This window comes from Phodopus roborovskii, unplaced genomic scaffold (assembly GCF_943737965.1).
Source record: "Phodopus roborovskii unplaced genomic scaffold, PHOROB, whole genome shotgun sequence".
Taxonomy (NCBI): Eukaryota; Metazoa; Chordata; class Mammalia; order Rodentia; family Cricetidae; genus Phodopus; species Phodopus roborovskii.
Window position 1 is genome coordinate 330,275 of NW_026125264.1, and position 25,959 is coordinate 356,233.

The 25,959-nt window shown below is 38.5% G+C and overlaps 1 protein-coding gene across 6 annotated transcripts in view; it reads left to right on the forward strand.

Moving 5' to 3' along the window:
- The window catches only part of Ncoa6 (nuclear receptor coactivator 6), an 81,280-nt gene that overhangs the window by 18,655 nt on the left and 36,666 nt on the right, over positions 1 to 25,959 (forward strand). For 5 of the 6 annotated variants that reach the window (XM_051192474.1, XM_051192433.1, XM_051192452.1 and 2 more), the window contains exons 2-6: positions 2,811 to 2,880; positions 11,084 to 11,185; positions 13,832 to 14,111; positions 17,025 to 17,180; positions 20,414 to 20,536. In XM_051192474.1, the coding sequence (XP_051048431.1) occupies positions 13,877 to 14,111; positions 17,025 to 17,180; positions 20,414 to 20,536 (514 nt within the window). In that variant the 5' untranslated portion in view covers positions 2,811 to 2,880; positions 11,084 to 11,185; positions 13,832 to 13,876. The remainder of the gene's footprint in view (positions 1 to 2,810; positions 2,881 to 11,083; positions 11,186 to 13,831; positions 14,112 to 17,024; positions 17,181 to 20,413; positions 20,537 to 25,959) is intronic. The other variant, XM_051192443.1, reaches the window with a different exon arrangement.

Below are 25,959 nucleotides of genomic sequence, written 5' to 3' on the forward strand. Positions count from 1 at the left end.
GGATTAAAGGTGTGCACCACCAACACCCGACAGTTCTTCATATTTTTTAAAAAGTGTTTATTTTTATTTTATGTGTATGAGTGTTTGCCTACATGCATGCATGTATATCACATGGAGGCCAGAAAAGAGAATGGAATTCTCTGGAACCGGACTTACAGATGGTTGTGAGCCACTATGTAGGTGCTGGAAACTGAACCTAAATGCTTGCAAGTGCTCTTAATTGCTGAGCCATCTCTCTGTATCCCCTCATCCATATCTTTAAAAAAATGTTATACTTCGGGCTGGAGAGATGGCTCAGCCCTTAAAGGCTAGGCTCACAACCAAAAACATAAAAAAATGTTATACTTGGTCCTGCAATGCTTTACTCCCATGATACCTTCCTGTTTGCCACATTGTTATTATTTGAGTGATCAAAGGACTACAGGGGTAATTGCTAGGTCTTTCTGTTGTAAAGTTGCATTTTTTTTTTTTTTTTTTTGTGATTTCTTAGAAATGTGTATCTGAGAAAATATATTGAACTAATTAGCTCATCTTGCTGTACTTTTCATCTTATTTGACCATGTGTTCAGTATGATTTGATACTATATATATTTATATTATGCACATAAAATTGTATTCAGTGTAACCAAAACTGATAGACTGTTATTACAGATGAACTTCAGTGTCAGGAGATAACTAAAAGCAGAGCTGTTGTGAGGAGGTTACACACAAGCACCTGATAATATAATTGGAGGCATTTCTTTCGTAGGATTTTATGATAGTGTGTGCCTGCTTTTTTCGTGTGTGTGCTTCTGTATATCTTCCTGTCTATCTGTCTGCAGATATCAGAAGAGGGCACTGGATCCCTGAAACTGGAATTATTTATAGGAGGTTATGAGCTGCCTGACATGGGTGATGGGAACTGGACTCCAGCCTGCTAGAAAAATAGCAAGCACCCAACATCTGAGCCATTTCTCCAGCTCTGGATCTATGTATCTGTGTAAATACAAACAAATAGTTAAAATAATCTCTTAAGTAGACAAATCTCTAAAGCATAAAGCTCAAGTTAAAAAAACTTCTCTCTCTCTCTCTCTCTCTTGGATACAGGGTTTCTCTGTGTAGACTTTAGACTTGGCTGTCTTGGAACTTGCTCTGTAGCCCAGGCTGGCCTCAAGCTTAGAGATCTGTCTGCCTCTATGTCCTGAGTACTGGCACTAAAGGTGTATCCTGGAACTTTCTGTAGACCAGGCTGGCTTTGAACTCAAAGAGTCTGCCTGACTCTGCTTCCTGAGTACTGGCACTAAAGGTGTGTGCCACCACTGCCTGACCTGCAAATTCTATTTTTATTACACCACAACCACCTAGCCTGAAACTTTTATTTATTTTTCTAATTTTTGCCTTTTAGTATATCATAACTTCTTTCTAGTTCATAAAACACTATAATTTTTATAACTGCATATTCTGTTTATGTACTTCAATGGATATTTCTGAGTCTTTCCATTATAAACAATCTTACATATTATCTATGTATGTTTTTAAAAATAGAGTTTTAATCTGGGCATTGGTGGCACACACCTTTTATCCCAGCACTCAGGAGGCAGAGGCAGGCAGACTCTTTGAGTTCAAAACCAGCTGGTCTACAAAGCAAGTTCCAGGATAGGCTCCAAAGCAACACAGAGAAACCCTGTCTCAAAACAGCTAGTCAAAGTCAGATGTGGCACACCTGTAAGGCTGAGGTGAGAAGATTAAGAGATTTGGGCTAGCCTGAGCTACAAAACTAGGTTCCGTCTAAATAAATAAACAGTAATTAACGATATATTATTCTGAATATGTGTACCAGCTGATCTTAGTATTTGAAAAATGAACACTAAGGTTAGGACATGTTTGTATGGGTTCTAGGCTTTTTTTCATTTCCATGGATGGATGGTACAGTAGATGCACTATGTCACAATTGTGGGTTTGGGACATGTGTGTTTGTATTTATTTCTTTGTTAGTTTTTACAGTCATCATTTAGAAAATATTTCAGAATATAAAGTAAAAGCTAAATTAAAATGTATGATGTTATCAACATACTTATAGTTTAAATAATCAGAATAACACTGATAAGGACTTTAAACAGGGTAAACTGGGACAAATCAGCTAACCTCTGAGACACCAGTGCATAATATAAATCTCTTAGGAGGGTTTCTACATTGGACAAATACATATCTCCCTTCTTTCCTTTCCCCTTCTCTTTCTTTTCCTTCTCCTATGCCCTTCCTCTTTTCCTCTCTTTCTTTTGAGACAATCTCAAAGCAGTTCACAGACTAGCTTAGAATAATACATTGTGTACCCAGGCTTTCCTAGATGTATCTGTGTTTTACGTATGTTACTTGAAATATAGTATTCATTAAGTGGTGGCACACACCTGTAATCCGAGCACTCTGGAGGCAGAGGCAGGCAGATCTCTCTGAGTTCAAGGCCAGCTCTACGGAGCAAGTGCCAGGACAGACTCCACAGAGCTACACAGAGAAACCCTGTCTCAAGAAACCAAAAACAAAACAAAACAAAAGCACAAACTGTAAAGATCATGATTTTAAAAATGAACAGACCTGTTAAGTAGCTTATATAGCTGTTGAGCATTCTTGGCAATAATAAAGTTTACTTGCTAAAACCACTATGCTAAGAGACTATATGTCATTTCTTTTACAACTCTTCAGAATAAGTTAACAGAAATAATAATAGGTGGAATTTGGCCAGTCATCAACATTTACTTAGACTCTGTTTATTGGGTTTATTTAGTCTTTTCTGATGTTTCTCCTCTTCTTTGTTCTTTTCCCCTTTTGTCTAGGTCCTGGGAGGAATGGAGAGGGGTCCTATTGACTACCTTCTCTGAAAGTGGTCAGAGAGTTCTTAAACAGGTCTGTCAATTCTATGGAATACAAATAAAAGTCGGATGTTTTGAAAGACTTAATTTCTAATTAGAAATAAACTTTTAATTTTTTTTTTTTTTTTTTTTTTTTTTTTTTGGCAGTGCTGGAATTGAACCTAGTCCTTCATATGTGTTAGGCAAGCACTAAACCACTGAGCTATCCCTGAGTCCATAAACTTTACTTAAAAATTTTAAAACATTTATGGTATGTGTATGTATGTGGATGTTTGAGTGCCTTGGTGTATATATGGAGGCTGGAGAGAAGGTAGTACTCTCTACCATCTGAGTTTTGGGAATATTGAAGTGGCCATCAGGCTTGGCAGCAAGTGCCTTTACCTGCTATGTCATCTCACTGGCTAAACTTGACCTTTTAAAAAGAAGTTATTTTGACAAGCTCAGTTTATGACAAAATACTTTGGCAAGCTCTACTTGGCCTGGAAGAAAAGGGAAGGAAGGAAGGAAGGAAGGAAGGAAGGAAGGAAGGAAGGAAGGAAGGAAGGAAGGAAGGAAGGAAGACAGGCAAGCGGGCAGGCAGGCAGGCAAGCAAAGCGTTTGGCCATATGGGGGTCAGCTGTAATCCCAGCACTTAGCTGAGTCAGGAGTATGATGATCCTGGGCACATATTGAGTTCAGAACCAGTCTGTAGACAGACCCTGTCTCAAAAAGTTGCCACCAACAACTGATAAAGACATAACTCAAAAATTGTCTTTTTCAGTTGTGTCAGATAGTGGATGAATTTTTAATTGGTTTCATAGGAGAAACCAAGAATAGATGAAGAGTTTAATTTCTCAGTTGTCTGTGGTTGTGAAAGAGAGTAGAAGCATAGATAAAACCTCCAAAGTAAGTTATTTACTTGACCCTTTCTGATGTTAGAATTCCCAACAAGCTGCCTTACAGATCTCAGAGGGTCTAATGTCTGTGTCATCACCAATCAGCTTGATCATTGTGCAGATACAAACTCTGGCTCAGGGAATTCCTAAACTTGTCTTTTCACTGGAATCACTGGTATTCTTGAATTTTTGATCATCACTTGTGCCCAATTTTAGACACAATAATTGGCTCAAATTGTTGATCTTTTTTTTTATATGTAAACATATGTATGTGTCTACACGTAACTCCCCCAGCCCCACCCTATCCCTGACATTTGCTTTTTCTTTTGTTGTGGTGCTGGACCTTGCTTATGGTAGCTAAGTAAGAGAACTCACTCAGGCCCGAGATTTGCTTTTCTATTGTTGATAATGCTAGCAGGGGTTTCCCCCTCCTCCCCCTTATATTGTCATTTGCTTCAATGTCCCCCCCCCACCTTTATTTTTTCTTGCTGAATTTTGTTTTTTGAGACAAGATCTTATTAATGGAGCCTTGGCTGCCCTGGAATTTTCTCTGTAGACCAGGCTGGCCTTGAACTCACAGAGATCGACTTGCCTTTAACTCTTAAGTGCTGGAATTAAAGGTGTCTGCCATCATGACCAGCTATTTGTTTGTATTTGATCAGACTTACAGGGCTTTAGATTTCAAGTCATTATAAAAACCTTTCCACTTAAAGATTGCAAATATTTGTTCTGTGCTTCTGTAATATTAAAATGTAAGACTGGAAGTTTTTGATCTGTTTGGAGTTATTGTGTTCTTTTATATGGCTACCTTCTTCCATTACATAAAGACAGGAAATCATTTTTTCTTTGCCTTTATGAGATACTAAAATTCCAAAATTCAATTAATCTCCCATCCATTTACATAAGTTTTCATAGTAGTCTTAACCATTGAGAATATAGTGTGTGTGTCAATGTTTGTTAATGTATGTATTGCTTGTGTGTTGTATATGCATGTGGAAGGTGGAGCACAGACCCGTTCTCTCCTGGAAGTCAGAGAGGACTCTGGATGTCCTGCTGTGTCACTCCACCTTATTTCTTTGAGAAAAAGTCTCAAAACCTGGAGCTAGAAGGTAGCCAACAAGCCAGTGATCCTCCAGCGTCCTCCCCGCAGTGCTAGAGTTACAGGTACACACATGCCATTCCCAGCTCTTTATATGGGTGCTAGGGATTTGGGCTCCAATCTCATGCTTGCATGGCAACCACTGTCACCCACTGAGCCATTTCTCCTGCCCCTAATAATATGTTTTAATCTGACAGGGCTTAAGCCATTTTCTAATATGATTTTTCAGTTTTCCAACAAAACTTAGAGTCAGGTTGACTTGTTAAATTATAAATTAGGGAGAACTGATACATGTGAATCTTTACACATGAGGGTATTATTTTATCCATGTCTTTAAAAAAATTGTTCTTTATTAGCATTTAAAATTTTTTATGTATACAAACAATTGTCTGCATGTATGGATGGTATGGATGTGTACCATGGATATATCTGGTGTCCAAAGAAGTCAGAAGAGGTCTTCAGATCCCCTGGAACTAGGGTTACGGATGGCTGCAAGCCACCATGTGAATGCTTGGAATCGAACCCAAGTCCCTCCCTGCAAGGGCAACAGGTGCTCTTACCAATCTCCAGCCCCCTTCATAAGTATTTTTAGGTTTTCTTTTTATATCTTGGCCTTTCTCTTTAATTAAAGATTCTAACTTTCTTGTCACTATTAAAAATGAGATCTTACCCCATGTGTTGATGACTAAGTAGTAAATGCTGGGTTTTTTTTCCTGAATATTAATTTTGCACCATGCTGCTTTGCTAAATTTGGTTATCTGTCCTTTGCTTGGCTTTCAAGAATACAAGTCTGTCATTTTTGTTAGTTTTATATTCTTTTAACCTTTGTTTCTCATTTCGTTTTACTGATTTTTATACATCTGTGCTTCTGACTTCATTGATATACCCTATTCTCCTCTGTGAAGCGGCTGCTGAGTTGTATTTGCTGTTTTCTGAGTGTGGTGCTTCACATATGCAAGTACACCCCCCCCCCCCCCAGTTACACACTAGCTTTTGTGCTTAGGAAATAAATTTTGTCATGTTAAGAAAGCATTTAGTGTTTTGTTTTGTTTTTGAGACAGGGTTTCTCTGTGTAGCCCTGACTCTTCTGGAACTTGCTCTGTAGACCATGATGGCCTTGACCTCATAGAGATCCACCTGCTTCTGCCTCCCCACTGCTGGGATTAAAGGCATGTGCCACCAAAACTGGGCTATTTCTATATTTTCTTGAAATTTAGAGAAATTATCATCAAGAATGAATGGCTGTGTCAGTTAGATGAGGTAGGCATATCATCCAGATATACTGGAGACTAAGGCAACAGGATCAAGAATTCAAGGCCAGCCTGAATTACATATTACCAGTCCAGCCCAGGGTGGCATGGTGTCACACATCTTTAATCCCAGCATTCAGGAGGTAGAGGTAGACCAGGCTGGGGTGTACATAGTTCCAGAACAGCTAGGGCTAGATAGTGACACCCTATCTCTAAATAAGTAAGTAAATTGCCACCCTAATAGTTAGTGCCTATCTTAAAAAAAAGAGAAAAGGAAGGGAGGGAGGAAGGAAGGAAGGAAGGAAGGAAGGAAGGAAGGAAGGAAGGAAGGAAGGAAGAAAGGAAGGAAGGAGAGCAGGCAGAGGTGGGCACTAGGGAAATAGCTAAGTGGCAAAATTAAAATGCTTCTATAAAACTATAGATTCAGTCCCCAGTTCTGAGGACAGGGACAGGTTAGTTATATCAGTGGAGAGAACCACATAACATCTTCCCCCAGTTTCCTGATACCAAGTTTGCTTTGAATTCCAACAACAAACTTCATGTGGTCATGATGTACCACCAGAGTCGATTTAAAGTTTAATTCAGAGTCAATGTAAAAACGATTGATCTGTAGCTTTCTGCCTACAAATTGAGTATTTGTATTTACTTCATAAAGTGAATTGAGGGCTGGCATGATTACTTATTCCATAAAGGTGTTTACTATGAAGCCCAATTACCTGCATGTTTTTAGTCACTGGGACCCACAAAGAAGTGGAAGGAGAATTTACTCTCCAAAGTTGTCCTCTTGATCTCCATGTGAGTACTGTGGCATGAGTATGCCTACATACATACAAAAGAAAATAAATGTAATTTTTAAAAAACACTTGAAAAGTTTTCCGGTATACTGTGTGCTCTGGGACAACTTCAGGGCCATTAGACTTCTGTGCTCTTTAAAGGACTGTTTTGTTTTTCATTACGTTTGTTTATGGTGCTTGGGTGAATGGGGCCCTGCAGGTGGTCATGGTGGGACAAAGAACTGTGAAAAGGTGAGAATGAAAAATTGGTTCAGATTGACTTCATCCACCTGGATCAGACTTTGGGGAGTTTGGTGCCAGGTGGTCTCTTCCCAACAAATTTAAACACAGTATAATTTGGGGAAAGGTTTCCTGGTGTAATATGATCCCTGGTGCACAAAGGAGCATAATTACATCGAAACTGTCGTTTCTTTGAAAAAGATGGGTTCTAGATATAGGTTAAAAGCTAATGATCTGGCCTGGTTTTAGTCATTCAAATAGCACAGAGATCTTTTAGGCTATTAGCCACCTTGGTCCTGGTTGTGGGAGCTTGGGGGGCCCTTAGCCATACACATAATATAAGGGTCATTTAGACTACTGGATATCTCATCCTGGTTGTGGGGACTTGGGGAGACCCTGGCTGTGAAGGTTATTTAGATTACTAGACAACTCCAGTCCTGGTTGTAGAAGCTTGATATGTCCTGGTCCAACACAGGACACAGATCCAGGCTGTTAAGCACTTCCCAGTTCCCAGCTTTCTGGGTAGAAAAATGGGTTTTACATCTTTCCTGTTGGAAAGGCAATATTGTGTACTTAACACACCTGGTCTCCCTGGAGATCTTTGGGTGCAAGGGCCTTCATGCTGAGCTCTCAACATGGAAGTATTATAATATTCATCTTGTAGCTGTACAGACCAGTCTGGTCTGCATAGTGAGTTCCGGGTCATCCAGAGCTACACAGAAACTGACACTGTTACCCAACAGGAATATCTTAGTTGTATGTGGAAGCTATTTTGTCACATGACACTTAATGCAACATTTTCCCAAAATAGTCTTCAGTCTTTTTCATTTTCTTTGTTGTTTTCCTTTTTTGTTTTGGTTTTTCAAGACATGGTTTCTCTGGTAGTCCTGGCTGTCCTGGAACTCTATCTATAGATCAGGCTGGGCTTAAACTCACAGAGATCCTCCTGCCTCAGCCTCCCAAGTGCTAGGATTAAAGTACTGCACCACCACCACCACCCAGCTTGTTTTTTTTTTTCTTTCTTTACTTTCTTAAATTAACTAATTATATAACTACTTAAAAAAATATTCCCCCAATATAAAAATATTTGAGCTGGGCATGATAGCACCTGCCTGTAATCTCAGCACATGAGAATGTGAGACCAGAGGATTGCTAAGAGTTTAGGGTCAGATTTGACTGCAGAGTAACTACCTGACTCACATTTTTAAAAAAAATTATTAATTTACCTGTCTATTTTTGTTTTATTTTATTTGGTTGAGATAGAATCTCATGCAATGCAGGCCTCATACTATCTTTGTTCAAGGCTCACTTTGAACTCTTGATCCACCTGCCCCGAGTGTCCCCTCTGATCCTCCTGCCTTGAGTGCCCCCTTCCCCTCCCTAGTACTGAGATGATCAGATTGAGCATCTGGGTCTGTTTTCTTCCTGAGGTTGGTTGGTTTGTTTGTTATGTTTTTTGAGACAAGAGTTTCTCTGTAACAGTCCTGTCTGTTGTAGAATTCCATTTGTAGACCAGGCTGGGCTCGAATTCACAGAGATCCTCTTGCCTCTGCCTCCCAAGTGCTGGAATGAAAGGTGTGTGCCACCAATTCCTCCCAGTTTCCCTTCTGAGTTTTGTGGGAAGGGGTCTTGATGTATAGCCCAGAATGGCCTTTAATTGTGCTGCTCTTGCCTCTCTGCCTCCTGGCCGAGTGCCCCATCAATGTCTGTTCTTTTTTGTTCTCTAATTGAGATCCGTCTTAGTGATGTATTCATTTTGCTCCCTTTTGTTGATTTTTAATTTTAATGATTTTTTTTTTCTAACTTTGAGTCAGCTATTTAAGTCATTTATTTACTTCCCTTTACCCCTCATGTAGATATTTTATGACTATGAATTTTCTTCCTCACTAACTTGCCTGTATTCTTTGGTTCCTATAGGTAGGTAGTATTGATTTATAATTTTCTAGAAAGTTTTAATTTCTGCTTGATTTTTTTTTTTTAATTAACCTGAGCCCATAGGTTTTGCTGTTCTTTTAAGATGGAAAGCCTTGTGTTTGTTGGTTTTATTTTGAGTTAGTCATTTTAGTGCACTGTTACTTGGGTATTTGACTACTTTGTTGTTGCCTCGATATATTGAGATATTTCCTTATGGCCTAACTTTAAAAAGTACCTTTTTCTTTAATTAAGCAATTAAATGTGGGGATGAGAGAGATGGCTCAGTGTGGTTAAGAGCAGTGCTTTTCCAAAGCTTTTCCAAAGGACCTGGGTTCAATTCCCAGCACCCACATGACAGCACATAACTGTAATTCCAGCTCCAGGGGATCTAACACCCATGGCAAAAATACCAGTGTACATAAAATTAAAGTAAAAAAAAGCAATTAAACAATAGTTTTTTATTATGTATTAATTACTAGTACATATCCATCTAAAATTTCAAGATTATAAAATCAATATTGAGCTGGCAAGATGGTTTCTGAGGATAGGGACACTTGGCCACCATACCTGTTGACCTAAGTTCAGTCCCCAGGATGGTAGAAGAGAAGAGCTAATTCTCACAAGTTATCTTCTGAGCTCTGCACACTGTGATACATATATACTAAATAGATGTTTTAGAGATTTTAATCAAAATGTGGCAATAACAAAATTATAGCACCCAAGTTAAATGTTGTAGTCTAATATTATCTTGTTAAGATAGTTCATTTTTAAAAATCATGCCAAAATAATTAGTTTTCCACGTATAATTTGTATGTTTGCCATAAAGAATGCTTTAGAATTTAAACTAAAATTTTATAATTAAGACTGATATTGTAAGTAAAATAGGAAAAAGCATTTGTTCTTTTTGGAGTTTAAAAATAAATTTGATATTCTGTTAGACATGAGTCTTGTAGCACTATTTCTAATTGATATTAGTAATAAAAAGTCAGAGTCAGCTATTGGGGGTAAAGGCTAAAAGATCAGAGAAGCAAAGCAGCACTAGAGAGTTCTTACCTCTACCAGCTCAGACCAAAGGAGCAATCCTGCCCAGCCTCAGACTGCCACCTCCAACTGACTTCCTAGCCTGCATCCCTGTGTATGATTCCCTCATGTAGCATACTCAGACTGAGCTCAGCTCCTCCTGCCTTATTATAGCCCTCTCTCCACCCAGCCATATGCCTTCTGTCTCCACCTCCTTATGATGGGATTAAAGGTGTATCACTTCACATGCTGGGATCAACTTTGTGTGAGCTGGGTTTTTTTGTTTGTTTGTTTGTTTGTTTGTTTGTTTAGACTGGGATAGTCTTGAACTAACAGAGCTCTGTCTCTGCTGGGATTAAAGGTGTGTGCCACCACTGCCTGGCCTCTGTGGCTAAACTAGTGTGGCTAGCTCTACACTCTGATCTTCAGGCAAGCTTTTTTTTTTTTTTTTTTTTTTTTTTTGTTAGACCATAAACCAAATATCACCACATTGTATTCAATATGAATAGAAATTATTCTGTGGGACTGGGCAGATGCTTGCCAGTTACGAGCTCTGGCTGCTCTTCCAGAGCACCTGGGTTGGTTCCCAGCACCCATCCGGATCTTCAGGTCCAAGGGACCCGACACCCTCTTCTGGCCTCCATAGGCACCAGGCACTCATGGTGCACATATATAAATGCAAGCAAAACACTCACACACACAAACAAATCTTTAAAAACTTATACAGAGGAAAATATTTGACTCCAAATATCTGTGGGCAATTTCCCTGTTTAATTTGGCAGATTTAGGAATGAAAGTCTGAAGAGTTCTGGAAAGCCAGCGTTCCAGTTCTGTGATTCTTATATGAAGCTGGTTTAGGTTCCTGAGTTTTGCTTCTAACATTCTATATGAGTGGTAGGGCATGTTTTAAGATTTCTAATGAAAATTCTTATTTAACAATTTCTAGAGTTTCCATATTGACCTTAAAACTTACATGTTTGTATTTTTACCCTACTTTCTTTTTAATCCTGTGTTTTTACTTGCCTCTCTCTCTCTCTCTGTTCTTCTTCTTCTTTCCTTTCTAAAGAGTTCTGATTTGGCTGCTATTTTGAAATACAAGCCCCAAAGATGCTACCTTGTTTGGACTTAGAGGATGACTTGGAAAAGTGATAAAAATTAAGACATTTTGGTAAGTGAGACTTTATGTAAGAGAATTTTTAAAAGGGTCCATCTTATTTTATATATATATTGTGTGTTTTGCCTTTATGTATGTCTGTGTACCATATTCATGCAGTTCCCATGGAGGCCAGAAGAAGGACGGATACTCTGGAACTGAAGTTACAGACAGTTGAGCCTCCATGTAGGTTCTAGGAATTGAACCTGGATTTGATTCAGTGCTCTTAACTGCTGAGCCACCTCTTTGATTTCTTTCACAACATATTATCAGTATATAGAGAACCTACTGATTTATTTTTATTTGCATGTGTGTTTGTGGGTGCCCAGAAGAGGACATCAGAGCCCTTAGAGCTGGAGTTACAGGCAAGGTTGTGAGCCACCTGACATGAGAACCAAGCTCCAATCCTCTGCAAGAACACTTAACTGCTGGGCCATCTCACTAGCCCTGCTACTGGTTTTTCTATGTTAATTTTGTGTATTTAACATCTTGTTGAAAATATTTACCAGCTCTAAGATTTTCTGGTGAAGTCTTTAGGGTCTTTTAAGTATATGATCATATCTGTAAACAGGAGTGATTTGACTTCTTCTTTTTTATTTCCATACTTTTTATTTACCTCCTGAAAGAGAATTCAACCACTAGCTAGGAATGATACTGCACGCTTTATATTTATTTTATATTTTGAGGCTTTCCTGATCTACATAGTGAGTTCCAGGACAGCCAGAGCTACATAGAGACCTTGCCTTAAAAAAAAAAAAAAAAAAAAATTACAATAGAGAGTTTAAACACTATATTTAATTCAATAAGAGTGATGGGGTGGAGAGGTGGAGTAGGACTGGAGGGCTGGAGAGTTAGCTTAGGGGTTAAGAGTATTTGCTATTCTTGCAAAGAAGCCAGATTCAGCTCCCAACACCCACATGGTTGCTGAAAACCATCTAGGCCTCTGTTAAGATCAGTATGTCTTCTTAAATACTGAGCTATCTCTCCAGCCTCTATATCTTACTTCTATTTGTGGTATATGTGTCACCAAGAGGTGTAGAAGTTAGCAAATATCATGCAAGAGGCAGTTCTTCCTGCATGTAGTTTCTGGGCATTAAGCTTAGGTTTGGCTGCAAGTGCTTTTACACAGAGCCATCTCACCAGACCTCACTGTGTTTAGCCATTTGTAGATTATATCCTCTTGGTTCAATTTAGGTAATTCATGTATACATACTTATCCTTTTTGAGAGGAAGTCTCTTGTCCCCCAGGCTGGCCTTGAACTCCCTTTGTGGCCAGATCCTCCTGCTTCCACCTTCCATGTACTGGAATCATAGATGTGTATCACTGTACCCAGTTAATATGATGCTGGGAACCAAATCCAGGGTTCTGTGCATGTTAGGTAAGCGCTTGCCAACTGACCCATATCTACAGCCTCTTAATTTTCTTCATTCATGTCTACTTATTTTGGTTAGTTTGGTTATCTTATCAAAGAACTAACCTTTTGTTTCATTAATCTTATATATTTGTTTTTTAATTCGTTATGTTAACACCTGCCCTGGCATTTATTTTGTTTTTCCTTTTAAGAAAAAAAAATGTTTAAACATCTTTATTTACTGTTTGTCGGTGTAGATGGCTTTTGGTTGTGTGGGGGGGTGCGGGGTTGGGGGGTGGGGTGGGTGTCTATGTTTTGAGACAGGGTTTCTCTGTGGCTTTAGAGGCTGTCCTGAAACTAGCTCTTGTAGACCAGGTTGGTCTTGAACTCACGGAGATCTGCCTGCCTCTGCCTCCTGAGTGCTGGGGTTAGAGGTGGTGTGCTTGGCAGTTACCTGCTAAGTCAGCTCACCAGAGCCACTCTTTTTTGATAGTCTAAGGTTCCTAGGCTTAGGAGCAATGTATTTACTTGTTTAGCCATCTCACCAGCCCATGTTATTGCTTTCTAGCTACTAATTTTGGTTTGGCTTGTTCTTGTTTTACTAAGACCTTGACATACATCATTAGGTTATTTTTCTTGCAGTTACTACTTGAAAAACCTCCTAAATAACAACAGGTTTTGGGCAGTTTTAAGACTCAGTCTTTTCTCTAGCTAAGCAGAAGTTTTTAAGCCTTAAAAATCTTTAATAGTTTTATTTATTTACTTGCAGTGTTTATTAGAATTTTGTTTTGTTTTTGTTTTTCAAGACAAGGTATCTCTGTGTAGTCCTGGCTGTCCTGGAAGTAGCTCTGTATACCAGGCTGTCCTCAAACTCAGAAATCTGTCTGCCTCTGACTCTTGAGTGCTGGGATCAATGATGTGTACCTCCATTGCCCATTGTTAAATTAGAATTTTTAAAATGTAGCTGGAAAGTAAAGATAGCTGTTTTACAAAGGTTTTTCTGGATACTGTTGTTTTGTTAGTTTGAGACAGGATCTTAACTCTGCAGCCTAGAGTGGTCTCAAACTTGTGTTGTCCCTGATGAGATTACAGGTATACACTGTCACAGTCCTCTTCTTTTATTTCCCTGTACCCTTTATATATTTCTTCCAATATCCTAGTCTTAAAACAAAAAAAAGTAGCATATAGTACTATGAAAGGAAATTTTACTTAGTAAATAAATTATACCTTTTATATAAGAATGCCTGATATGTTAAATAATAATATGTTGAATATATGATATAATACTCTGCCCCCCCCCCTTTTTAAGGTTTTCCTATTGTTCACTTTGCAAATACTTCTGGAATAAAGCACCATGGTTTTGGATGACCTTCCAAACTTTGAAGACATCTATACTTCACTGTGTTCATCAACAATGGAAGACTCGGAGGTGGATTTTGACTCTGGACTAGAAGATGATGACACAAAAAGTGATAATATTTTGGAGGATTCCACAATTTTTGTAGCCTTCAAAGGAAATATAGATGATAAAGACTTCAAATGGAAACTGGATGCAATATTAAAGAATGTGCCCAACTTGTTACACATGGGTAATTGCTTTAATTTTTGCTCCCTTCTGGTTATTCTTTTTGAATGTTTGCCCTTTCACAGATACTATCAGTTCTGCAAAGTATATTGGAAGGTTGATTTTAAGTGCAAAGGTAGAACTTAAAGAGTTATCACCCCCTTCCCCTTCCGTGTTAGCATGTCTTGTCACCATCATTGTTTATTTATTTTTTAGTTTGTGTTTTAGAAAGAAGGCAGTTCTTATTGCTGAAGACTGAGGTTATAGTCTTTATTACATCATACCTATTTATTTTGTATATGTAGGGTGGGTATGTGCTGCAATATGTGTGTCCTTCCACCATACAGGAAAAGGATCAAATTCAGGTCATCAGATTTTGTGGTAGGTAACTACCCACTGAGCCATTTCAGTGGCCCAGATTGTATTCTTGACTCAAAAACATTTTGTCAGATATTCTCTGGTATGATGGAAATTTTAAAGGCTTTTATTTTCTCCCTAAAACAGGAATGTAGCCCAGGCTGCCTTTGGCGTGGTGATCTTCCTAAAACCCTGATTCTAGGATTATAAGTGTAGATCATCTTGCCTAGTTTTAGAAGTTGCTAGTAGAGTTTAACTATTGAAACTAAACATTTTCTAACTATATTATTAGTTTAAACACATCTGACGTATATGTTGAAAATGATTAAGTTTCCAGTATTCATTAGATTGGAAAGAAACTTCATGTTTCTATCCTGTGGAACCAGGATCCAAAGGTTTCAGTGGTTGGAGACATGTATCCAAATATCACAGGAAGTCAATAGGTTTAAACCTTAGAGCTGGATTTTAATGACTTCTCTAAGTTCATTAGGTAGCTGCAGCTTTCTGGATCACTTAGCCTCTCTCTGAGCTCCAGTCCCTTACCTGTAAATGAATGTTGGCTAAAGGTTGGCTAACCATTTTTAAATTTTGTGAATATATTAATCCCGTTGCGCTTAGCAAGTGATCTGTTGTGTTGTTATTATACATTTAGAGCAAATGAATTCTGTGTTACTATTTAGTACCTAATGGTTTAAGAGCTGGAAGAGGCTTAAGTGACATGTAGAACTCTTTCATAGGTGTCTGGATTTGAGAAAGCATATTCCTGTATGGCCATTTTATTAATATTGAAAGATCTAATTGAATAAAGCATATAAACCATTTAGTTGATCTGAGTTAATAACAAAAGGGCAATTATTTAGTCCGGAGATGCTGGGAAGCTTTTATTTGCTTCCTTGTCTGTAAAATGTAATTATAAACAATGTTATTGCCTCAGTTAATTTTTTAAATCTTTGATTGTAAAATACATACAGCAGAATTTGCCTTCTTAACCATTTTTATATATGGTTCAATGGTACTTAAATACAATTATAATATTTATAACCCTCACTAGCAGCCATTTCTATAACTCTCATAAAATTAAAATCTATACCTATCATATAACTCCCCATTCCTTCTCTACTCTAGCCCTCAATAATCACCATTGTATTTTCTATGATATTTTTAATTCTTAAAAATTAGATTTATTTATTTATTTATTTATTTATTTATGCACATGGGTTATTGCCTGCATGTATGTAAATGTTCCATATGCCTGCAGTTCCCATGATGCCCAGAAGAGGGTATCACATATGCTGGAACTAGAGCTATAGCTAGTTGTGAGTTGCTGTGTATGCTGGGAATTGAATCTCAGTCCTCTGGAAGAGCATCCTGTTCTCTAAGCCAGTGAGCCATCTCTCCAGCCCTCTTTACATGATTTTGACTATTACCTATGTAATACAAGCAGAATCAGGTAGTATTTGTCTCTTCTTGACTGCTTTATTTCATTTAGTGTAGTATCCTCAGGGTTTCTCTTATGTTGTAGCACATGATTGGCTTCCCATTTCAGGCTTAATATACCACATTTTACTTACTAATGTTTATCTGTTGCTGGGCACTTGGATTACTTCCATAGTTTAGCTGTTGTGAATAATGCTGCCATAAACATGGATATACTCTTCCATACACTGCTTTTTTTTTTTTTTTTTTTTGAGTCTGATACCCAGAATTAAAAGTGCTATATCATATAATTCTTTTTTAAAAAAAAAAATTCTTACTGTATAATTCTCTTAGCAGATTGTGCCATTTGTGTATTCCCCTCATTAGTGGATAGGGGTCCCCAATTTTTCATTTGCCATATCCTTTTTTTTTTTTTTTTTTCTTTCTTTTTTTCAAGACAGGGATTCTCTGTGTAGTCCTGGCTGTCCTGCAGTTCTCTCTGTAGACCATGCTGCCCTTGAACTCAGAGATCCACCCACCTCTGCCTCCTGAGTGCTGGGACTAAAGGCATGTTTCACCACTGCCCAGCACTATATACTATTTTTATAATAGCCTTCCTTATGTGATATGGTATTTAGCCACTTGATAGTGATTTTTGATACATAAAGTCCTTAAGAAGTCCAGTATTTCTTTTTTTGTTTTGTTTTGTTTTGTTTTATTTTTCTTTTGTTGCTTGACTCTTTGCTGCTGTATCCAAGAAATCACTGCCAAATTCAAGGTGGTGAAAGGTTTGTTACATATTTTCTTCAAAGATTTTTTTTTTAGGTGTACACTTAAGGGTTTGTTCCATTTTCAGTTAATTTTTGTATATGATATTAGGTTAACTTCGTTCCTTAGTATGTGTAATCATACTTTCCCCAGAAATTAGTTAGCTTTTGTGTATTAAGAATATGTCCCAAAGTTTGTGTCATTTTCAGAATCGCAGAATGACATGTTTTTCTGTTCTCAATGGATCTTACCTGTTGAATGTGTTTTCCTCCCTCAGTTTCTTGTGCTTTAGTGGGATCTCTACTCTTACCTAAAGTAGGAGGTTTTTTTTTTTTAGTTGCACTTCTTCTAGTTCCTACAAAATTAATAATGTTATTCTCTTTCCTTCATGACCAAGAATCCAGCAAACTAAAGGTACAGAAAGTGGAACCCTGGAACAGTGTGCGCGTCACATTCAACATTCCCCGGGAAGCAGCGGAGCGGTTACGGATCCTGGCTCAGAGCAACAACCAGCAGCTCCGGGATCTGGGAATTCTCTCCGTTCAGATTGAAGGTCTTTACTCTGCCATGTGCCCATCTGAACAAAACACAGTAACAGTGGTGTCCAGCATAGTTACTGATGCTGCTTTGTCTGTTCCTCTGCTCTTATGTTTGAGATGCTCAAGCACCTGTGTCCTGTGCTTCTTGCTGTAGTACCTCAGAATAAAGAGGCATGGAGGTATTGCTGCAGCCTGAACCATTATTCCTTTGGCTCTTTGGCCTTCAGTCTCAGGCTTTGGTTTTACTTGTACCCTACAAGAAACTGATTTGTCTTTTTGAAGAATATCTAAATTGCTACCCTTTACTGAATAACTTTACTATTTCCTTTGTTTATCTAGCAGATTAGGGAGTTCTGAACAGTTCTTTTGTAAGTGTTATCACTGGGGTGTCCCTCTTGGATGTAAAAATATGCTCAACCTAATACATACATAATAACCAGCTTGCCCTTCTCCTGCTTGCTGCTGTTCATAGAATATAGGCCAAAATCTCTACCATGGCCTTGGGGCTTACATAGTTTAACGTCTGTCTTCCTCATATAGACTTATGCTAGTTAATTCCATACCCCCCACCCCCAACATCTCTCTGCTTTCCAGTCTCTCCAGTTTTCATTTGGTTCTTTGAACACAGTTCTCCCTTCTGCCATGGATCTTTTGCACTGTTGCCTTCTGTATGTGGAGTACTGTCTCATTCCTGTTCTTCTAGTTAATTTTTGTAGCCTTAAGTCTCTGGCTGACTGGAGTCTGATACTATGCTCTAACAAAAGTCCCTTTCTCCCAAATCATTTACCTCACACTTTCCTTAAGGCAGATATTTGGTTGTTGTTTATTCTTCCGTGTACTGTAAGCTCTAATAGGAAAGGGATCTTGTCTGGTTTTATTCACTGTCGTATTTCTGAATTGCCTGGTATACTTTAGTCTCTTTAGTAAATATGCTGAGTGAAGGCAAGGGAGGCTATAATAACATTACTTTGCTCTAGCACCTGGTATATAATTATACTACTGTTAGGAACTCAAATGAGCCCATGATCTTAATAAGAAGGACAACTCTATGATTGATGTGAATTATATCTATAGTTGATGTAAGCATCAACCATGGGCAAGTATACAAGTTCCTTCTTTTTATAAATTATTTTACTGCGCGCGCGTGTGTGTATGTGTATGTACATGTAGACGACCCATGGGAGCCAGTTATCTTGCTCCTCCATGTGGGTCCTGGGAATCAAATTCAAGTCATCAAGCTTGAAAACAAATGCCTTTACTCTTTGAACCATCTCATTGGCTCTAGCTTGTATTTTGAGACAAAGTCTTTCACTCGGACTTGCCTATTAGGCCAGGTTAACTGGCCACCAAACTCCAGTGATCCTCCTGTCTCTGCCTCCCCTGTGCTGAGATTACAGGTATGGTCCAGTATGCTGTGCCAGGCTTTGGGTTTTTTTTTGTTTTGTTTTGTTTTTTGTTTTTTTTTTTTTTAATGTTCCTAAGCAATCACTTTACCAACTAAGCTATTGGCAGTGGAGAACTGTCAATAAACAAGGAGTGATATTACTTGATGTCATTTCAAGAACTCTTCTGCTTGGGAAGCTGAATGAAGTAGCTCACACCTATAATACCAGCACTCAAGAGGCTGAGGCAGGAGGATTGCTACAAATATAAAGACAGCTAGGCTACAAGATAATATCCTGTCTTTAAATAAATAAATAAATACACCCCCCCCCCAAAAAAAAGTGCTTCTACTTAAAATGTCTTAATAAGTTTAGTGTATTAATAGTTCCTTCCCAATGGTGAGACTTCCAAAACTCCTATTTTCTTTGGCTTTCAGTCTTGATTCCTACAGGCAAGTCAGAGTATTTTATAGTCTTTAAAGACTGCTCCTTTATTGGGAGGATGTTGTTCCCTAGGACCAGCCAGTCAGTCCCCTGATTAAATTCCACACAGAAAGCTCAATGACAGAACAGAGGAAAATATCTCCTTCTTAGCTTACTGCTTTATCTTCAGACTGGAAGCCAAGATCCTATGATTGAAAAGAGTCGGGAATATAGTCCTTCAACTCCCCAGTGACAGGCTAGCTAGCTGTATCTTAACTGTCCACAAGGAGACATTGTCTGCTGTGGGTTAAGTGCAAGGAGCGCTCTGAAACTTGCCTCAGCAGATGTTTTCATTAGGCCTAGTTAAGATTTAAGTTTCGTTAGAGTCTGTTTAATTGAAATAATCCTACTGATGTTACCTACCAGGTGAAATGCAAATGAGATAGAATATTGAGCTGGCTCAGCAGTTAAGGATACTTGCTGCTCTTGCAGAAGACCTAGTAGGTTTAGTTCCCAGAACCCACATAGTGGCTCACAACCACCTCTAACTCCAGTTCCAGGGGATCCAACACCCTCTTTTGATTTCTTTGGGTACTGTATAAATGTGGTACACATACATATATGTAGACAAAAGACTCACAATTTTTTTTTCTTTTTCTTTCTTTCTTTTCTTTTTTTTTTTTTTTTGAAACATGGTTTCTCTGTGTGGCCTTAGCTGTCCTGGAACTCACTCTGTAGACCAGCCTGGCCTTGAACTCACAGAGATCCTCCTGCCCTGTCTCCCAGGTGCTGGAACTAAAGGCTACCACCCAGTTCACACACACAGAGTACAGAAGATTTAATGCATTGATATGACACGTGCTTACCATGCAGAAGGCCCTGAATTCAGTCCCCAGGGTTGTCCATTAAAAACCTATTCACATGCTGGTCTTACCTTATGTCACAGAGGTAGTTAGAAGAGATATAACATCTCTACCACAAACCTGTAGGGATCGTTTTGTTTTTTGATGTTTTGTTTTAAATAGGATCTTGTCTAGCCATAGGCCTCCAACATGTTATGTAAAAGTACCACCATGAGCTTTCCATCTTTCTCCCTCCACCTCTGGGGTGCTGTGGTAATAGGCTTAGTGTCAGAGAGCAGCTTCCTTAATGATGTAAGAACTGTGCTTACTCAGATGGAACAATCTGCATAGGCTAGGATTTTAGTTTCCTGTAATCCCAGCAATCTGGAGGTAGAGGCTGGAAAATCTGAGTTTAGAGCCCGTCTGGGCCATATGATGAGTGGTTAGGGTCAGGGTTATAACATTGAGCTACCCCTTTTTATAGTGGTAAACTTAACATTAATTCTTCAAAAACAGAAAAAAAAAGTGGTTCTTATGTAACTATCTTCAAACAAAATTAGTATTTTACTCTTTTTTTCATTTTATAACTTTAATTTTTAGGGGAAGGTGCTATCAACCTGGCTTTGGGCCAGAACCGAAGCCAAGATGTGAGAATGAATGGACCCATGGCATCTGGAAATTCCGTTAGGATGGAGGCAGGATTTCCCATGGCAAGTGGTCCAGGTGAGACTTCCTACTCACTTGTGTGACATTTACTAGTTTCCTCCTTTGGACTTGATCTCTCTCTCTCTCTCTCTCTCTCTCTCTCTCTCTCTCTCTCTCTCTCTCTCTCTCTCTCTCTCTCTCTCCCCCCCCCTGTTTGTTTTATTTTTTTGTTTTGTTTCTCGAGACAAGGTTTCTCTGTAGCTCTGGTTGTCCTGGGACTCACTCTGTAGACCAGGCTGGCCTTGAATTCACTGGAGATCTGCCTGCCTCTGCCTCTGAAGTGCAGGGATTAAAGGTGTGTATCACCACCAGGCATAGTCTTGGTTTTCTTAAGGTGTAAGTCTGGCCATCTAAATGGGGTGTATAACATATCTACTTTTATTTACTCAGTCAGGAAAAGTGAGACAGGAATTACTCTCAGATTACAATAACAAAGTGTAAGGCTATGGTCTTTACAGTATTTGGTTTAAAATCTGATAAACTGAACTTGAGTCATGGAGTAAACATTTATTAAGTACCTAGTGTATAACAAGAACTATGCTAAGTCTTGGAAATAGAAACAAGTAAAACATTTTCTGCCTTCAAATGTTTATAGCATAGTAGAGAATGTGGCTTTCCACTTTTACTTTCTCTGAGTCTGAAGTTCTATAAGTAGTGTTCTATGTCTTATGTGGAATTTTCATGTATGTGAGACAATTAGAACTTGAGGAAGTTGGCTGAAAGTAGTGTGCATGCCTGTTCTCTCTCCTTGCTCAAGAGACTAAGGTGAATGATTACATGTCTCAAGGGGGGGGGGGGAGAACTTAAAAGAGACACAAGTAGTTTACTTCCTTTTCTAATAATCCCAAAATTTCTCCTTCAGAGATGAAACCCAGTATTTTATGATTCACAAGACATTAGAATTCAGTTGGCTCTCACTTGTAAAGCTGAGAAGTTGTGGGATTCATGGGAAGGTAATGATTTGCCCCAGGTTAGGTAGGAGTGGGATAATGTTCCAAATATCCTCACTCAGATCAGTGGTCTTTTTACTGCATGGTGCCTTTGAAACCTTTGAAGCTTGAGGAGTCTATTCAGATAAAACAGAAAGTCACTGTTGCGTGTGTTACATGAATTATAATTGGCCTTAATAATAAAAACCCAGAGTCAGATATTAGTGGGGTAAAGCCAAAAGATCAGAAAATCAAAGCAGCCAGCCGATAGCTCTTACCTCTACCTCAGACCAAAGGGACGATTCTGTCCTCAGATCACATCTCTAGACTGCATCTGTTTCCACCAAACCTTAGACTGCAATGAGTTCCTGTCATCTCCTGCCTTGTATTCCTCTCTCCACCCATCCATATCACTCCCGTCCCCACCTCCCTGTTGCTGGGATTAAAGGCCTGTCATCCCAAATGCTGGGATCAAAGCTATGAGCTCTATTTTTCTCTTTTAGACCGATTCGCCCTCATGTAGCCCAGAGTGGTCTTGAACTCACAGAGATCCATCTGCCTCTGTCTTTCAAGTGCTGGGAATAAAGGTGTGTACCACCACTGTCTTACTTCTATGGCTGTGGCTAGCTTTGCACTCTGATCTTCAGGCAAGCTTTATTCGATCATAAACAATCACTACATGCATGGTTGAAGAAGAGTAGGAACCTGAAATTGTAAGCACCAGGCACATACTTGGTACATTCACACATAAAGTATAATATCTTTTTTTTTTTTTTTTTTTAATGCAGACTGGTCTTGACATGGTTCTGACTACTGATCAGCTAATCTACATATTAAGACTATGTCGTTGAAGTGGGGGGAGGAGGAAGGGACAAAACATACAAAAATGGAGAATCTGAAGAGCCAAGTGATTTGGGTTGCCAGGAAGGCTACATGAAGAATGAAGTTAGAATTCAAAATCCTTCATGAAGCCAGATTTTCTAGGGAAGGGTAGATTCTAAAAATGTTAGTTACCTTTGACACAACACAGGGAGATACCTGGGTATTTGCCTTTCTTGATAGGGGCTCTGCTTGGAGACTAGTGATTTGGGGAATGTCTTCTCTAACCATTTGCATGTTGAACATATGTGGAACAGCTAACCTGTCATTAACATTAAGTGGTTCTGAACTGGTGAAACCACTGATGCTCCGAAGGGGCACATTCTCAACCAGGCTATGTGGACTTCAGTTAAAACTTACTGTAACAAACACGTTTCAGCTAAGTTAATGATTTTAGGGTTAAACTTCCAGTTTTTGGAATTTTAGGTAATAGTGACAGCATGTTTAAAATTATAAAAATCATAAAAAAAAAGATATTAACAGGCCAGGTGGTTGTAGTACACACCTTTAATCCCAGCTCTTGGTAGGCAGAAGCAGGCAAATCTCTGTGATTTGCCTGGTCTACAAAGCAAGTTCCAGGAGTGTTACACAGAGAGATCCTGTCTCAAATATGTTTGGAGGGGGAACAGAATTTGTTTAAAAAAAAAAAAAAAAAAAAAAAGTAAAGCAAATGAATAATTTAGTAGCAAATTAGAAATAGCTGTACTTGATGGAGAATTTGAAGAAATCAACCAGAATACAGGAGAAATAGTGAAAATATGAAAGCAGTCAAGAGACTTGAAGGATAAAACAAGAAAGTGTTTTAAAAGAGCTCCAGAAGATGAAGAAACCGAAGGACAAGTGTTAAAAAATACCTGGAAAATTTCTAGAATAGTTTTTGAAATGACATAATTCTTCCATATCAGAAGATCAGAAATACTGAGCATCATAGATAAATGCACATCTAAACTGTACTGTAAACATACAGAGAACAGAATGTTAAAGGACCTCACACGCATCCCAGAAGAGCCATTCCTTACAAAGGAAAGACTATCTGATTCACAACTGATTTCTCAGCTGAAATATTGGAAGGCAGAATCTTCGAATACTATTTCCAGATACTAAGGAAATCATTGGGAGCCTAGAACTCTAAATCTAGTTGTGCTATCAAAAGAAGTAGAGCAGAAGAAAATTTTCAGAAACTTAAGAGCTAGCAGACCTGCCGCAGTGGGCTGATAGAGGGCAGAAGAAACTATGTGCCTCACACTTGCATATTGTGGATTTTGCTGAGCAATATGGCTATATTGAGGGCATCTGAAAGATGACCTTGTCCACGGCACTCCTCTTATGAAGGTTGTCGTTTGTGATCCCTACCAATTTAAGAAGCATTGCTGCAGAGGGAATCCACACCAGACATCTTGTGTACTGTGACAAGTCCAGCTCAATATCGACAATGTTTTGCCTATGGGAGCCATGCCTGTGGGTATTATTGTGTGTTTTCTGAAGGAGAAGCCTGGGAACAGGGACAAGCTGATGCTAGCCTCTGGGAACTATGTAACAGTCATTTCCCACAACCCAGAGACCAAAACCCAAGTGAATTTGCCTTCAGGGTCCAAGAAGGTCATTTTCCAGACCAACAAAGCTGTTGTTGATATGGTGGTCAGTTGGATAGAATTGACAAACTTATCTTTTCTTTCTTTCTTTTCTTTTTTCTTTTGTCTGAGACAGGGTGTCTCTGTAGCTTTGGAGACTGTCCTGGGACTCGCTCTATAGAAGAGGCGGGCCTCAAACTCAAGAGATCCACCTGCCTTTGCCTCCCAAGTGCTGGGTCTAAAGGCCTGTGCCTCAAACTCCCAGCTGTCAAACCCATCTTAAAGGCAGACTGTGCATACCACAAGTAAAAGGCAAAGAACTGCTGGTCATGTATATGGGGTATGTCCATAAGTCCTTTGGAGTATTCCTTTGAAGGGTGTAACTACCAGCATGTTGGCAAACCCTCCACTATCTGAAGAGATGCCCCTGCTGGGTGCAAAGTGGGTCTGATTGCTGCCTGCTGGACTGGGTGGCTGCATGGAACCAAAACTGTTCAGGAGAAAGTTTGGCTTATAAGCCCAATAAAGGTTGTACTTTGGCAAAAAAAAAAAAAAAAAAAATTAACACACCTTTGCTAATTGAACTGCTCAAGGTAGTTGGTTGTAAGACTAACTTAGTAATGACAATCAGATATTGTTGTTACATTCTAGGTCAAGTTTGTCTGTTAACACTTTAAAGACATTAGTAAAATAATAGAATGTACAACTTGAAGCAAGTAATAGAATGGTAGAAAGGAAAGGTATAATGAAAAAAAATCCAATAAAATTTAGGGAAAATAAGACAGTATAGCATAGGGAAAAATAATATAAATAGAAGTAATTGAATGAATGATAAATCACAATATACCAGGAACTGACAGTAAAGGTAAATGGATTGGGGACACTAATAATATGGAAGTGATTACTTAGAATAATATCAGATTTAGCTCTTTACTATTTGGAGAACTGCAGATATGCATAAAGTTCAACATTCAAAATAATATTAAGTCAGGTAAATATTAACAGGAAGAAGTATACTTTTTTTTAATCAGACAAGACAAATGCTAAGGTGAAAAGGATAAAGCTGTGCATGGGAGTACATACCTTAATTGTAGCCCTGGGGAGTCTGAGGCTGGCAGGTGAGTCTCACTGAGTTTGAAGTTAGCCTGGTTTATAAAACAAGTTCCAGGACAGCAAGGGATGCATAGTGAGACCCTGTCTCAAAAAAGAAAGGACAACAAACAAGGATATAATCTGGGCATGGTGGTATTTGCCTGTAATTCTACCTGCTTAGGACAACCTTAAGCTCAAGGCCTGGGTAAACCACACACCAAATTGAAAGCCTGCTAGAGGGATTTATACTCTGTCCCAAATGTAAAAAGAGTCACACACATTTAACTTGGTGCTAGAGTGCTTGTCTAACATATGCAAAGACTTCAGTTCTATCCCTAACACCACAAATAATAACAATAAAAGATAAAATCATAAATGAAAAAGGCTACTCAGTATAACAGGAAAAATTCATCAAAAACTAGCTAAGTTTTATATACCTAATAATCTAGCCTCTGAATATATAAAAATAACACTGAAATGTCCAGTCTTGGATACTTTAACATCTGTTAGTAATTGATGAATCAAACTTATAAAAGTCAATATAAATGAAGAAAGCTTGAGTGACATGATGAAAAGTTTTATATAATGAGCCAGGCCTGGTGGCATACACCTTTAATTTCAGTGCTCAGGAAGTAGGTGGATCTGTGTGAATTCAAAGCTAGTCAGTCATGGCTATATTATCTCCAAAAAGAGCTTCATATGAATGAATATGTAAAGAAAATGTGTAACCCTAATTCCAAAGTTTTTAATCTTTTCAAGCATAAGTGGAGTATTTATATGAGATGTTTATAAATGTTTTCAAAAGCAAGTTTTAGTAAATACCATGGCCCAATATCCTATAGATTCTATGTCTAGCCATAGTCGACTTAAGTGTTTGGCAAAATAAATAATACATAACCAAAATACCCATATTTTTGAAAATTTAGAAAAATATTCTAAATGGCTTATGATTGGAAGAAAGGGTAATTAG